At 38.3% G+C, this 17,526-nt stretch overlaps 1 protein-coding gene across 1 annotated transcript in view; it reads right to left on the bottom strand.

Annotated features, from left to right (window-relative positions):
* The window catches only part of BBX (BBX high mobility group box domain containing), a 76,877-nt gene that overhangs the window by 45,853 nt on the left and 13,498 nt on the right, over window positions 1–17,526 (bottom strand). Inside the window, exons 4-6 of the mRNA XM_080918928.1 lie at window positions 15,410–15,477; window positions 4,521–4,601; window positions 1,519–1,593 (exon numbers count right to left, since the gene is read on the bottom strand). Of these exons, the coding sequence (XP_080775054.1) occupies window positions 1,519–1,593; window positions 4,521–4,601; window positions 15,410–15,477 (224 nt within the window). The remainder of the gene's footprint in view (window positions 1–1,518; window positions 1,594–4,520; window positions 4,602–15,409; window positions 15,478–17,526) is intronic.

Here is a 17,526-nt window from a genome sequence, read left to right as displayed (position 1 = left end):
TTACTGATCACACTCTGCAGAGCCACAGAACAGACATTCTTAAACCATCCATTAGGTCCAGGAACCCTTATCTGGGTCTTCAGGGGCTGCTAATGATCTGCTGATAGTATTTTTTAAGTGCCACTTAATCATTTTGTTAGCTCAGATATTAAACACTGACATTTCATATTAAGTTGGATACTTTTGGTAATTAATATGTAAATATCAGGTATATCAGCGCTAAGATACCACATCTTTCTAATTCATGCTACAGGGCGAAGACAGTAATCAGACCAAATATACAGCAACTAAATTCTATTGTGTATGAAATACTTCAGAAAAATTGGATGGGAATGGCTTAGATGTAAATATTAAAAATAAATCTCGTCAACACACAGGCATTAACTCTTGAAAAAAATGTATATCAATAACTGGAAAAGAAGATGATATTAAATAAAACTATTTCCACTAGACAATGAAATGAGCAGTCTGCCTATCAGAACAGAAAATTATAAAATATTAATGTGCCCAGACTCGTCAAGCAAATTGTTCTTCATGAAATAACATTTTGCATTTTGTTACTAGTTTTATACAATTGGCCTCAGAAGCTAAAGCAACTACCATAGCAGAGTTGTCTGACATAAGACAGCCCAGCTGGTACAGGGCTCTCACAAGGGTCCTGAGATAAAGAAGCCTAATTTTTTTTTAATATAAAAGTCGAAAGTAATTTTTCTCATATTCAAAGTGAAATGCTAGGTTTTCCCTTGCCAAAAGATATCATTTTACATTTCTTTTATATGGCACTCCTTACTCAAATGAATCAAAGTGATTCGATGCATCAATATTAAACAGAACTGTCCTGCCTGTCATTTTCTTTCAATTCTATAAAGCATTCCTTACATTCTGATATTCAGTTTTCTTGGAATTAATGACAGGAAAAAGAATAAGACACTAGAGCAGGCAGGATCTTATTTTCATGGTCTGGGTCCGTCTTACTATTTAGTTCTATATAGAACTATAGGGAAGAGCATACTGAGGCAAACCAAGCACACCAACCTGGAGACCCTGCAAAGCCTGACCTGAACAGAGCCAAGGATTACACTCTAAGTAGAAAGCTACACACTGATAATTTAACAAGTCATATCCACCACTGTATTGGCTTCAAGAAAGTTAGTTATCAGTTACGGCATCTAATTTTACTACTGCAAACAACTAACTGGAATCTTATGGTATTTCATGTTGACAATAGGTTTTTTAAAGTAAATTAAGAAGGTAAATGGAAATAAACGAATCACTGGTAAGTGCCTGCTGTAAATGTAGTCTAATGAATGCTTATAAAATAACCATTTTATAAACCTGGAGCTGAGTTGACTATGACTACACCAATGGCAACAAAAGGCCACAAATATTCTGTATTTCATGCTAATAATGGAAAGAACATGCCTAAGGTTCATACATATTAGTAGGATTCCTTTTCGGCATTTCCAAAGATAGACATGATATCCGCACCTAACGAGCATGAAGAAACGACGGCTTTACCTCTGCAAACTGAAACAAGGCTGATGCTTGACACTGTTTCGAAGGAGCATCGGGGTGAGATGTCCTTGAGGATATCTGGGAGGAAACAAGACATGTTAGCGTGTGAGGAACTGCTTAGTACACCGCCCTGCTAGAGTCTGCCGCATGTTTCATTCAGAAATGAGTTGCCATTCTCAATTCAACCCCTCCAGGAAAAATCAGCGCAAAGAGATAAAGGAAGACAATGGTTGTAAAGAACAAAGAACAGAAGTCCGGTTCATTTGCCACATTTCTTATAAGAAAATCTGGTGTGTATCAAATGGTATCACATCGAATTGCTGGGATGAATGTCTTTCAATGAATTTTTCAAAAACATAATACCAACACTGGGGAATAGTGAAAATCTATTATTCTAGTACTAGGGAGGTAGAGGCAGGAGGATCTCTAAGTTTTAAGTCAGCCTGGTTTATAGAACAAGTTCCAGGACAGCCAGGTCTACAAAGAGAAACCTTATCTTGACAACCTGGCCCCCAACCTGCTAAAAGTAATAAAACATAGTATTAAAATCTTGCTGACACTCTGCAAAGCTTCTTTCTACAGAGGCAGCTGTCAAACAGTAGGGTGGATGATGATGGAAGTGGGCTCTGGGTATCTGGGACTTAATCCTGTCTCTACATAGCAGCAATATGACCTTACTTAGCCTTTCCAAGACTTATTCTCCCCACTGTCCATTAATGATGCTATTAGTGCCTGATTTTATAGAATTATGAGAAACAAACAAGCCTAAAAATTTATTGTCTGGCATAAACCAGACCACAACTGTTCACATACAAATGCATTGCCTTCTCTGAATGTGGACATGTGTGTAGGGGACAAGGGTTAATGTTGGTTGTCTTCCTCAATCACTCTCCTCCACATTATTTTTAAACCATCTACCATGGAACCCCAAACTCACTGTTTGATGGAGGCTGGCGAGCAAACCCCATACATTTTCCTGTCTGTGCATCCCACAGTTGGCAAGTACTCATGTTCGTGAGGCTGGCTTTTTACCACTCACCCCACCCCATCTCCTTCCACTGTAACACAGGTAGCCTCCCGTCAATACATGTATACACTTTCGTGTCTGAAAGCACATACAAGATTCTGCAGTTCCACACAATATTTGTTTTCTTTGGGTAACCTCAAACTGCTCTGAGGGCAGAAGAAAACACTTGCAGGAATTTTGAACAAAGTCAGTTATTAATTTTTGTTTCAGAGTGGATAACGCTCAGTTATGGATCAGGAAGAAAGTTAGAAGTGAGTAGAGTGTGATTAATCACCCCAGAGTACTTACTAAGCAATGAATGCACCTTGATCCCAAGTAAACCATAAATTTAAAAAACATGATGGTCATATGACAACTTAGCATCAAAGGTAATGTACAGGAGACAAGGTTGAAACCATCAGGAAGAATTTCAAATCTACCTTATCTTTTGAATTAGATCAGCTATTTAAAAATAAGTATCAATAGATTTTAAAAAATCCAAAAAAAGATATAACTTAACTAAGTAATTTGAAGACATTACAGGCTGAAATTGAGTAACTTCTTGGTCTATCCACCACTCTAAGTCCTAGGTAACACTATGGGCAAGCTACACATACAAGGTTTCAAGTGTTTTCCTTGAGTCTTAAGAATAATAAAATTAGCAGGATTTATTTCCAAAAATACTTTTCATTTACACTAGCTGTTCATTAAGTTTAAGAAAAAAAAAAAACAATTCATATAAAAGAAAAACCAAATCTAAATATATTTCTTCAGGAATTAAATCAGATAGTGAATCAAACAGAACCACTATTAAAATCCATCTTGGTTTTTTTAAAGCTTTTAATGAGTTCTAAATAAAAGGTTTCAATTAGTGACAAAATAGGGTCTCTAGACCTTTTACATATCAAGGCAATGTTGTCACATGTGGTACAGAGGCCTCAAGACACATATACCCTGATACATACAAAAATTCACATAAAACTTTATAGAGTTCACTCTATCATTAGGACTTTGGGAATCACTGAGGAAGATTCTCTGCTTCAAACTGGACACAACCTCAATCCACAAGTCTCTAAGTCCTGAAAAGAACCACAGTATGGCTACTCCGTTATATTAAGTCCTTGAGGAAGTTGATATTGAAAACAACTCAAACTCATGCCAGTCTTCAGTCAAGGACAGAGAAGGATATGTATCATGAACAAATACATATGGCTATATAAACAAAGCTGCTAGGAATAGTGTAAATATTCTTAAAGGACTGGCAGGAGATGCCAGTGCAGACAGACAAATGTGAGAAAGATGGATGTCCTGCACCAAACTGTGGCAGGATAGAAAAACAAAACAAAACAAAACAAAAATTTCAATGATCAAGGAAGAACAGGAGGCTCAGTGACTGAGGGTACGGATGGGAGTTCATGCTGAGTTCAAGGACTAACGGACATGTTTTCAGAAGCAGTTCTAATCACTGCTTTGATAATGACACCAAGTTCTGTTCTGTGATGGAAGACTCTTGCAAAATTTATGCTACTTGATAAGTTAGAAGTCAGGGGGGAAAATTAGAAAGCAGGCAACTGAGAATACATAACAGCTGAGTTCATTCTATTTTTGAATCTATCCATCAAAGTCTGTGTTTTGATAATAATTCTAGCTTAATTATAGTGGTTGACATGACTTCAGAAACTTTTATAAGCATATAGTTATTTTTCAACTAAAATCTCTAGACCACCACAGGGCAGTGCGTGTCTATAATCCCTGCTGCTGGCAAACTGGAGCAGGGTCATGAATTTGACACCAGCCCAGCCATACAGGGAGGCTGTCTCAAAACTAATCAAACAAAAAGCCACTGGAGACCCATATCTCTTACAATCCTTCACTATATGTTCTCATTTATAATTAATTAAGCCAGAGTTCTTCGCTGTTTTCCTTTGCTGTCATTAGCCCAAATCTAAGCTCGCTTTATAAATGACTCCTCGATTAATTAGTAAGATGAAAACATTACCTCGGCAAACTGAAACAATGGCGACTTCTGACGCAACTCAGGTGACTCTGAAATATCAGGCCTGCAAGTTCCAGAGGATGCCTGGAAGAAAGACAGACAGCCTGGCATCATGACAGCAACAGACAAATGCCACCTAACACATACCTACCCTCACATTATAACAGCAAACTGCCATCACTGAGTGTGGCCTAAGTGAGAAATGTCCATGATAGGCTCACGTGTTTGAAACTAGGTCTCCAGTTGGCAGTGCAGTTTGGGCAGCTTATCAAAACTTCTGGAGATATGGCCTTCCTTGAGGAAGTCTGTCACCAGTGAATTTCCTACTTCTTTCCTGTTTCCTGTGTGTAGACTGGCTAGCTTCCTGCTCCTGCTGGTATGGCATGCCTTCCTTGCCACTATGGAATCCAGCCCTCTGGAACTGCCAGCCAAATACCTTTTTACTGTGAGTTGCTTTTGATCACATTTCATCACAGCAACAAAGAGTAATTCATACACTGTACAAAGTTCTATGCAAGTGCTAAACAGTGACAGCAGGACAGACAGCTCAGTACTCTCTGAATGTGTACAAAGATTAGCATTTTACTGCAGGCTACTGTCACAAATCCAGAGAGCACCTACTTCCCTGCACTGTGCTGCCTCAACATTTCCTGCTACACCAATGAGCCCTGACAGGGTAATTCTGGGAAAACAAAACTAAAGACAAATTCTTTTCCAGACTTTTCACATATTTACAGCATAAGCCCTAATCTTAAGGAGGTTAGTTTCTCCCTAAAGAAACACTTCTCTTGTGAGATGTTATGCTGGTAAATAGTTAACACTCCGCTATTGTCATCTGTTATTTTCATAATTAGCAATATTTACTAATAAACCAAGATGCATCTCACCAGGATACTCCCCTCCTATTTTTTCTCTTATTTTTGTGCTAGAAAGAACACTTTCTCTATTGGGTGGCATGCCCATCTCTGGAGTGGATGCTAGTCAAGATCAGGGCCCATTATTCTTCAGACTGCCTAGGCGCAGTGTGGACACTAAGAAGTGCTTGTTAGATTACAGTGCTCATGGTGGCTCATGACAGTGCACTCGGGAAGGAGAGAGGGGGGATGAGACCCCCACCCCATTTCAAAAAGAGAATACAGAGTAAACTAACGAAAATTGAGACATATTCTTGTAAGTCCCAAATCAGTGTGTTTCTCCTACATTCCTAAATAGTGAACTTAGGTTTCCGAGGGAGAATTGGTTGGTTTATTGTTCGTTTGTTTTGCTTTGTTTACTTTAAAGGAAAAGGAAGCACAAGTTACAAATGTATATTTTGATGCTGTTCCCACTAAATGTCACCTGATGGAAGAAGTATGTTTTTCAGGCTGTAGAAAAGGAACCAATATTTGAAAACCTTATGGTCAGTTTGGATGTTTTGAAGAGCTATAACCACTCTTTCCACTTGTAAGTACCACGGAAAATCTACAGAGTCCTTAATCTCCTATCTAGGTAAGTTTGCCTCTTCTCACTATGTGACTACTAAGCACATTGTGCCAAATGTACCAATAAGACACCAAGCACACAAAAACAGAAAGCCAATAACCTTCAAATTAGTAGCTACAAAGGTTTGAAAATCGCCTTCTTAGATGAAATGAATGAATCAATTTTAAGAATAAAAATCCCATGCATTTGCCTGCAGGATATTTGGGGAAATAAAGATTGACCTTAAAATTAATCTAGAAACTAAATAAATATTACAAAGTTTTTTTTATAAATTTTTAATAAAAATAGGTATACAACATTTTTTAATAAAAATTGATAGTTGCAATAAAATACATTATTACCTAGGCATGTCTACTGACACAGACCTGGAATACCATTAGCTACTTTGGAGGCTGAGGCAATGGGATATTAAGTTCAAGATCTCTGTGGGCTATAAAAAGAATTCAAGACAGCCTGGGAAATTAATGAGGTCCTGCTTCATGGGGACAAAAGGGAAAGGAACAAGATAAAACAATAACCTAAGGCCTTAGGATCTAGCTCAGTTTAACAACAGCAACTGTATCTGGGAACTCTGTGATGTCACAGAGTAAAACTTGCTATGACATCACTAGGTAATATGATTTTATGGAATGCAACAAAAATCAGCCCATTGCTGACTGCCTCAGCAATGTCATTACAAACACATCCCTCTGACTTCAGATTCCGTGAGGGACTGATTCCATTTGCTTTCGTGTGACTTGGCAGTAAAGTACAACAAAAGCTGCCCCGCGGCTAATAGAACCACTGACCCTGCATTTTACTCTAGTGGGCCATGTCCTTCCTCACAGGCTAGGTGCTTGCGAAGCACCGAAGTCAATGAAGAATGATGGAAACGGCATAACATTAAGAGCCTTAGGGGAGGGCAAGCTACTTGACGACAGAGTTCCCTGAACCTAGTGCAAAGCAGAGACGCATCCTGACAGGAGCGAAGGTAGAGACGGACAGGAGGAGAAAGAGCTGTAACAGTGAGCAGTGCCTGCAGCTTGAGCTTTCCTCAAGTCTTCCTTTGATTTAGCTGCAACCTTCAAAAAGCAAGGAAGGGAAATAATACACTTTTAATAAAAACTAAATAGTTGATGTAAATGTTTATCTAGAACAAATTAAGGTAAATTGCCCATTAAAATTTCATCAGAATGTATATATTCAAAGAAGTAATTTACATGTGTAACTATAATTTCATGTCAGCAAGGCAAGTATGAATACCTTACTAACAAAGTAAAATTGGGTGTGATACATGTTAGGTATTTTTATCTGAAGATTACAGAATACAAAAAATGTCTCTATGATATGGCAAAGGTACATATGTATGAACAGAAAAATTTATACTTAGGAAAAAGGAGGTGGTTTTCCTGCAAAAGACTTCTATTAGGGTCCCACACTTTATGAATATTATATAATATAAAATGTTTATTATTTATGTAAATTATTTAGTTAGCTGGTGAATGATTTTTATGGATCAACATTTATTCCTCAGCATCTATTCTTAAGAATTAATGAAAAGAAATAAACAGAGGTTAAACAAGAAAAGAAAAAGAAAAAAGCAACTCTGTTTCTAGAAAGTCTCTGAAATAATACACAAAGCCACTAGGTGTTGCTATAGGCCCAGAAAAGAAAATCGCTGCAGGGATTTCAGCTTAACCACACATTCCAATTGTCTCATGCTCAATCGCCAGCCACTACGATTTAGCAACAATTCTCAATGACAGGAAGGGAAGTGATGAGAACAATAAAATTATAACAATGCAAGTGACATTTTTTTTTCCCACCACAGGAGCAAATCAGTGAGAAATCATAGGTCCAACCTCTGGATACAAAACATGATTGAGCCAGTTATGACCACAAGTGGCTTAGGAAGCTAAGGGCTAAGCTATCAAGGGCTGTTCCCACTTTGCAAATCCCAAAGAACCGAGATGAATATACAGTCAACAGAGGAGCAAGTAAACACTGCAGATCAACCATACATGCCTAGTTAGAGTATTTGTTTCCCATTCACTTGTTCTGTGCCAGCGTGGAGACTGCTATCAGAAGTTTAGATAATACTTGCATCCAGTGTAAAGCAGGAACAAAATGACGGCTTTGGGGATCTGCCAGACTGTTGGTCCCTTTGCAATTCAAGTGAAGGGAAGGGTTACACTGCAGAAAGGCACAATGGAGGCATACTGGAAGGTTCCCTGGGAGCACAGGGAAGTCCTTTATTGTATGAATACTTGAGATACAGTTGGAAAGCAAGGTGGACTTCCCCTCAGCAGAGCGGTGAGAGTGATAAGTCCCACAGATGAAAATGTAGCAAGGCCTATTTTTGCTGTGTTTCTGAGAAACGGTGACTTTCCTGCTGTGGGTAAACGATAAGTGCAATGGGAGATGACTCCGGCTGACAAAAACTAGGATTCAGTTACGCCTGGAAATGAGGCTGGAGGACACAGAGGGCTAGCCAGGGGTTTTAGTTAGAGGAACAGCACTATAAGAGATATGCAGTAGATAATTATCTCAGAGGCAAACAGGACAACCTTGGCTGGCACTGACTGGAAGCAGGAGACCAATTAGCAGGTAGGGGAAATAAAACTGTAGAGATATGGGGCCCCAATTAAGACAGAGATAGCACCTGCCGGTCCTCAGAAATTGTCTGCAAGGATATCAGGACATCGGGAGAAGGGTCAGACTACACCTTCATGCTAAATAAACCTGAGAGAGAAGACGTAAGAGGAGGAAAGAGGCTTGATAGGGGTATGACATCTTTCATGGGAAGAAACAGTTTAGCATAGAGGAGTGTGTCTGACTGTCTAGCTGACATTAGTATGCACTATACTAATACTGGGCATTGTCAGTGGCAGCATCAGCAATGGGTGAGAATTGGGGGAGATCTGAGTCTTATTTAGGGCATCTAGGCCACCAGAACCCTATCTCTGCTCCATGGACAAAGTTTTATTATTACAGTCTGTGTAGCAGAGCTCATACCAGAGTACAGGAAACCCATGCTCTTTCTACAGGTAGACAGTTGTAGTTAAAGGTTGAGACAAAGGATGGTATCTTTCTTTTTCAATATTTGATGAAGTGGGAAGGCACTGCTGCCAACTCTAAGCATCTATGATCGCCAGCACAGATCAGAGAAAGGGACCTGACTGCCTTGTTTCTGAGTCCCACTACTCTCAGAAGCTGTGCTTCTTAGCATGACAGGCAGGACTGGCTACAAAGTGGTATAAAGCGGGAGAATTGTTGAAAGAAAGAAGGAAAAAACAAAACAAAACAAAACAAAACAAAACAAAATCAATCTCTGGGCACCTGCTTCCCTTTCACTATAGAATTTAAACATAGCATATGTCTTAACAAAGTATATTTAGAAGCAAGAAACCCATGAAAAGAGGATTAAAAACTACAACAGGTAAGGACCAGGAAAAGCATCAGAGATGGAATTTGATGTGTTTAAGTCTCCTGGAATAGCTGTGCTTACAAATCTAAAACAGGCACATATCAAATTAACCCAGTTGTATTGATATCAGAAATAAAAGGGGAAACTTTCAAGATTTGAAAAAGTTAAAATTTAATGTTTAAAAATGCAGATATGATCATGCAAAATGTATCAGTGAACTCAACTGTTCTGAGGCTCAGCCTTTACATCTCTACCTTTGATAGAAATCAGGAGGGTTAAGTCCCAGCATTATAAGTTCCTCACTCCATGGCCTTGGCGAATGCAATAAGGAACTGACACCACAGGATTCTGGGGGGCAGCATGAGCTGACCGGTGTGAAGGCTAATTTAGTCCTGTGCCTAGCTTGGAAGCAATCTCAAGATGATCTCTTCTGTGGCTGCTGCAGAGCTGATGCTAGGTAGGTGGAATTGAGTCAGAGTCTCCAGGGTGCCACGCAAGAACTGGCTGGTCCTGCCCCAGTGGAACCTCAGCCTTGCCCCTGTGCAGCTAGAAGACAGTGGGTGCACTTAACCTTTCTGCCCCTGGCCTTCCACCTGATGTTTAAATATTTATTCAGAAGGCAGACAAAACTTAACTCCCCAGACTGCTAAGGGTGTATTATCTGTACCTAGAGCCCAGGTGAGCAGCATCTTGAAAGGACGCAGCATTGAATAAAGTTAGCTGGAATGGTTACCTACACCATAGTATCAGTTAGAATCGTATTAGTCCTGGTCCTATGTTTCTTAAAGTCCACTTAACACCTTAGGAAATGGAAAAAAAAAAGTTTTATGGTAAGATTTCAAAACAACATGAAGCTAAATACAATTAAGTGTTATGGTAGCAGCAAGTGTTTAGTGATTAGGAAGAGAAATATCGTTTAGCTCACAAAATCATCAACATTCTGAAGAAGGTGAGAGATTATTGTTTCAACAAATTAAGTACAGCGTTTTCAAAGTTCAATCAGGTATTCATTCTTATTTTATAAACATGCAGGTTATTGGTTGAAAAATAAAAAATTAAAAAGATTTTTCTTGAGGCCAAAAGATCATGTAGAGAATTACCTTTCTTTAAAAACTTGAGCCTTAAGAGGTATTAGCTACATAAAAAGTGGGTATCTGTATGGTCTATCCTCTTACAGGGTTAGGGTTAGTGACTGAAATCACTCCACAAATACTCTTCATCTGACTGAACGTACAAGAAAAGATGGCACACAGTTCACCACTGCCCATTTTTCCCTCAGTGGACAGGTCTGTGATGGGGGTGCACTCCATCTGCTAGCTCTTGTTCTACTAACCGACCTTACATAAGTTAAATTAAATTACAATTGTAAATTCTTCCAAGGTTTCAGTGGACCAGGAACTCTGTGTGTGTGTGTGTGTGTGTACACACACAGATGGATGTAGGTATCATGCATGTGGGTACTGGCAAAACACTCCTCAGCCTGCAAAAGTAACAAATATTATTTAGAATTTTGAATTGAATATTAAATGCCTAGAATAACTTATAGTGAGGAACCTGCATACTTACAAGAATTCTCATGAAATAGAAAATGCCTTACGGGTTTTATATAATTAATCTTTGCAGTAGTTACAGAAATCAGGCATTATTATTAGCTCCCCTTTGTAGAATGAGAGGCAAGACAAAGTGGCTAGATCAAAACTGTACCCTGGGCCTTCTCACACATAAGGCACTTGGGTCCTGCTTTCCAGTGCCTGCAGTGAAGATGTCCCACCCGTCCCCAGCAGCCAAGCCTTCCAATTCCCAGAACCTGCATGTCTTCTTTAATGTGGACATTGGCGGGGAGGGAGTTGGATGAACTGTTTTAGAATTGTTTGCAGATATTCCCAAAACTGCGAAACTTTTTGTGCATTGTGTACAGGAGAAAAAGACACTGGATTCACACAAACCATTCAAAAACCAGAGACCCAATGTCTATGTGATTCCCATATAAACTACTAACTCTGGCTTAGGTTGTTCAGCTGAACAGACGTGCTTTTCCTCGTCAGTGAGCAGTAGTTTCCTAACTTCTATTTTCCATTGTCCTTCCTTCTGCTCTAGCCAAGAAGACTCTGCTGTTGCAACAGCAAATGTTGTCCTTGCCAAGATTAATCCGACTGCTTTATGCATTTTGTACTGAATCATTGTCCTTTCCACATAGCCTCTGAATTGTAACTCACTGCTGTTACTTGTAAATTCTAATTTATCTCTACATTTTCTACACTAGCATAGATCATGAAACATTTTGTCTTGAAGATTACTTTTAGTAATTCTAGAATACATATTTCACTTTCCTTGTATTTTTATCTTCTAATAACTTACAGGTACTATAAGAGTTTAACTCTCCACTGCTCCCTCCGCTCCGAATCTGAGGAAAACACTATTACTCCTGTTTCTTTTTACTTCCTGATTCTTTAGAGCTGAATAACAGCAATGAGCACACCTACATCTCTGAGTGCTTCCTTAGGCTGCTTCGCTTGCTAGCAGCTCATCAGGGTTCCTAGTGTTAGTGCTCAAGCAACTTCATTTGATTTATACCGTAAATAATTTGCTACAATGTCATATCAGATCCTTCCATTTCTTCCACTATGATGGGGCCCCTAGTAAGTCATGAGCACTCAGCAGAGATATTCTTGCTGTGTTTGGAGGAAGGAGACTCTATTCTGTCTTTGTCTTACTCAGTATATCAATTTTTTCTTCCCAAATCAGTAAGTTCTATGAAACAAATGCTGTTCTTAAAAAGTTGTCTCAAATACTGACATATAATTCTTTAATGTAATGACAAAACATCAAATTTATAAAACAAAATTCAACCCTGACTCCAGCTTACTGTAGCCAAAAGCAAAAGGTCTTTCTTGGCTCAGAAACAACACCATATAAAAACGAAAGGCTAATAGTGCCACAGATCTATGGTGGTAAGCTGAGATCTAGAAGACAGGAGGAAGAAGTACAAATATCAGTACAATTTGCTCACTGACATCTCAGGAGCCTACAGGGTCTGTAACTGTGAGGGCACACCACATAAGGCAGAATGCTAAGAGGCTTGAAAGCTCGACAGCACAGGCCTATCACTTCAGATATACAACAAAAATACCTGGATTATTTTTTAAAAATTATTTCCTATATTAAATTCCACACCTGAGAAAAGCATTCTTCTTAGGACTTCATAAATGTAATGAAATCTCAAGTCAGTGAATAAAGAAAGCACCCTTCCTTTTAAGACCATTTTAAAATAAAGACTCCATATCACATCACTTTAAATGTCTTTGTGATTGTGTTTCGATGCCAATATTACTTTGATTAGCCAAACAAAATATTGTAAATGGACTTTACAGTAATTATTCCAATATAAAAAACATGAAATTTCAAAATTGTTCTCATTTTATGTGAACACATATTCATTGTATTTATTTACTAATACTTATGGTGTTTATATTATGCTGACAATAAGCTCATTATGGTAATCTGCCTAGACAGAAGTTCTATTTAGCAAATCTGCCTAGCAGGAAATAAATGTAGATGTGGATGGAAAGGTAGAAATCTATGGGCTACATGACATATAATGTCCTCTAAAGTAAGTTCTCCAGTGCTATTTGGAGATAATATTATTTTACTTAAGTTTTGCTGTTTCACTGTTCGAATGAATCAAGGTTGTTTTCAGTAATGACCCAAATATCTCAGATGATGGGCGGGAACAAGAACACAAAGCTGAATTCCTAAAGACATAGCTACTGCTATGGGAACCTGCTTCTTTACTATTTGCTTCTTAATCTGGAGAGTCTCAAAATGCTTCCATTTTACTAGGGTAAAAAGGTCCACCACTGCAGTGCTTACATTGTGTGTCTCAAATTCTGTGTTCTTTATAGGAAGCAAGAGAACTTACTAAAAGGAACTCAGTAGTAAAGCTTTAAGCAAAGTAGGAAATCTGTTTCCTTTTTCTACTAGCATGGAAAAGATCTACAATGATTATCTGATGAGATGTGTTCTGGAGTAAGCTGGGAACAAAACATCATCATCCGTGAGGAGAGGTGATGCTGATTCCCCAACTGTCATGAGTCAGATTGCTGAAAAGTGAACACTGTGTCCATAGCTGTCTTTGGAACGCTTAGACTTCTCTAGGCTCAAAAGTGTGTTTTGCCTTTAAGAGGTCATACTACGTGCTAGGACCAGAAATGATGCCCAACAGTGCTGTTTTCAAGAGCTAGAAACATGCTTAAAGATGAGCTGCACATGAATGTTTGTAAACAAATTAACACTTTGGATACATTAAAGTGAAAAGAAACAGGTTAATTAAATTTAATATATAACCAGCAACTCTGTGTCCCACATATAAACTATAAATAACAATAGCACCATGGTATAAATAGCCTGTACGGTTGAATAGATTTTAATTTGATATTTAATTTAATATGATGTACTCAAAGTTTTCAACAACAGTAAACAGTGCAGGCTTGCAATAATACTAAACTAAAAGATGAAAAACAAAAATATAAAAAAAAAAGAAACATGAAAAAAAAATCTTTGTCCTATGCTTCTATAGCCGTAATACCTAACCCTAGGGGCAGGCTTGGTACTGGACACATGCATTTTCCATGGCAATACTGGTTGATACTGGACACATGCATTCTCCATGGTAATAATGGTTGGTACTGGACATATGCATTCTCCATGGTAATAATGGTTGATACTGGACACATGCATTCTCCATGGTAATAATGGTTGGTACTGGACATATGCATTCTCCATGGTAATAATGGTTGATACTGGACACATGCATTCTCCATGGTAATAATGGTTGGTACTGGACATATGCATTCTCCATGGTAATAATGGTTGATACTGGACACATGCATTCTCCATGGTAATAATGGTTGGTACTGGACACATGCATTCTCCATGGTAATAATGGTTGATACTGGACACATGCATTCTCCATGGTAATAATGGTTGGTACTGGACACATGCATTCTCCATGGTAATAATGATTGGTACTGGACACATGCATTCTTCATGGTAATAATGATTGGTACTGGACACATGCATTCTCCACGGTAATAATGATTGGTACTGGACACATGCATTCTCCATGGTAATAATGATTGGTACTGGATACATGCATTCTCCATTGTAATACTGGTTGATACTGGACACATGCATTCTCCATGGTAATAATGGTTGGTACTGGACATATGCATTCTTCATGGCAATATTGGTAGCTCTTGCAATTCTGTCCTAAATACCTATGTTGGTTTGAATAGAAACTTTCCACCTTAATTAAGACCCAGAATGTAGCAAAATAACATGATCCATAGGTTAATTCTACTAATTTCTACTAAGTGGGTCTAGAAAATAGAAGATGCCACAAATGCAAATTATGTGGGGATAAATGCCCCAGCTAAGCAGAATCAGATGCAAAAATGTTTAGCAACACCAGACTAAGAACTAGATCACAGGAACAACAGGTCATGAGGGCTCTGGGTACTTTTTCTTTACCATTTTAAAGACTGGAACAGTTTTTACAATGCTGTCATTCCAGATGTTCAAACAGGAGCTTGGAATTATTCAGATACTAGAGAGACAGACAGTCTCATACCTTTACTATCAGATTCCCACCAGCAAGTCTAAATGAGAACATGATACAAACAGGGAATGTGTTGAAGAGGGTGAATTTATTTCGGGGTGCAATCCAGATACACATGACACAACTCATGACAAGTGATTGTGATCAGTCTCTTACTCCTGGGTTTAAACAACTGCAGATTCTGCAGCTGAGTTGGGCGTCAGTCCTTCTGGCTCACGTGTACCACGTTTGCTAACCTCAACACATTAAAACTTTACACAGGTAGTTTCTCAGTGAGCTGTAAGTGAGGGAGCTGAAGCAGCAAGGTGAAGAGAACACAGCTGTGTGTGTGCTGAAGCCCCAGAGGGAGCAGGGAAAGGGCAATGAGAGACCAAGGGCCTGGCTTACCTCTGGCGTTCCAAGAGCATGCTCTCCAGCTAGTAGCAACATGCTCAGGCCTCCCATCTGAGTAGGATCTAAAGACCAAAAGCACATAACCAAGTTAGAAGCATAAAGCACATATTACCATAAAGAGTGAAAATGATTACATATAAAGGCAGAAATCCAAACTACCCACATATAAATTTTATGGGAAAAAATTCAAAATTCATTCTTTATATAACCGGATACACGTGCGCTTAATGCACATGCTTAAGGGGCCTTTTTCCATTTCTACATTTTGCTTTGTCTGAAACAGTGTCTCACTACGAAGCACAGGCAGTCCTGGTATTCATGATCTCCTTGCCTTGGCCTTATGTGCAGGAATAATAGGCATAAACCATCACACAGGCCTTTTAAATCTACTGCTACTGGTACTACTACTGTTCCAGTACCTTACAACACAGCACGTTTTCCCTGCTAGAGTTGGTGAATGAATCATCTCCCAAACCCAAGGCTTCTTTCCAAAACTGGGGTGTTTAGATAAGATTTAAAAAAAAATGAAGTATACTCATGCCTGTCTGCTGAGAAATTTGAGACTGTCAATCAAAAGTTGTTATTTATGCCCTGTGAAATCAGGTCTGGTCAAAAGAACTAGGATCTCAGGGAGTACAGTACGATTTCAAACTGGCCTCCAAATTCAAATAAGCTTTTTGAAATAATCTCTTTAAAACTTCCAAAGAACATTTAAAATAAGTTATTTTTTAGATATTACAAATCTTCAGAGTACTCCGGCGCCTATTCAAACAACCCCAAGATTGAAATGTGTTCTAATGTGTTTTGATTAGTCAGTTCTGTTGTTCTAATTCCTTCAGCAGTCACCTGGTGCAGAGAGACAACATAACACAGTAAGGAGGTAGATCTCTGAGCCAGGCTATATTTTCATCAGATGTTTCAAATGTTAACGTTTAAAGCTTCGATGAAAGAATGTGGAAGTACCTGTGCGTCTCTGGTGCACACAGGTCTCATGACATGCATTTTATCTTTAGAATGAGGATATCATAAAAGACTGCCAGATGACATTTCTGTTTCTTCCCCTATTTAAATGTATGCCCTGAAGTGGAGCGTTGTTCATATAGTCTTCCTTAAGAACTCATGGAACAACTTTAATCAGACTTTGTATATAATTTCTTTTTAATTAAGAAAACGTTCTGAAGTAGACAAATAGTTTAAGAGCTATTATGCCTGATAAAATATGTACTTAAGTTTATTTAAAAGTAAAAGTCAAGGGAGAAATGAATCCAGCAGAAAGTACATGTGTAGGGTGCTTGAGAATGAAGCATTCTTGCAGCTTCTTCCTGGGAACTAGGGCTGGGTGATAGCATTCAAAAGATACAAATGTGCAGTTCAAATTACAAAGTAAAACAGGAATACAGTTATATGATGACTCAAGTTATAAACCAAATGTAAGTGTGTAAGAGTAAGCCAAGAAATCATTTTCCTATCACTTACACAGTGCTATTTAGAACTATCAAAATACGTTCACATAAATAGTAGTGCCTTTATTGAAAGAACTGTTAGTATAGCAAATTCTATGTATTTTTCCTTCTTGGAAATCACGTATTTGACAAAGCCAGGTTATTGTAAATTATAAAATGTGGAGTGCCAATGACTATGGAGCAAATAAACAAGAATAAAACAAAATAGATTCTGTGTTAAACTGGCCTTCACAATTTCTTTGTGTTTGCTAGGTTAAGAGAGGTAAATACCAGTTTTTAATCAAAGCTAATTTAATTGTCCCTAAACTTGTTGAAAGGGGATATAACTTGAAATAAATAAGCAGTGATACTGTACACAAGCTAAGAGCAAGCTCTAGTCACGACGTTCCAACACATTATTACTGAGGCAAATGACACCAGGGTGATTTTTTTCTTTTTCCTATATGTTGTGTCATAGAATACTGTTTTAAAAAAGCTGACCTATATATTTCCTAAGTCTAGATTCTAGCTCTACTTTGTAGGTAAAAAGCAGATTACTTACATACTTCCTATAATTTACATAGAATTATTGTTTGGTTTGTGACAAACAAGTGCATTAAAAAACAAACACACCTCTGTCCACACTAACCTAGATTTTAAGAGAATAGC

Source organism: Micromys minutus (genome assembly GCF_963924665.1).
Source record: "Micromys minutus genome assembly, chromosome: 7".
Taxonomy (NCBI): Eukaryota; Metazoa; Chordata; class Mammalia; order Rodentia; family Muridae; genus Micromys; species Micromys minutus.
Note: the sequence above shows the minus strand (reverse complement) of the source record. Positions and strands in the feature narration are given on the sequence as shown.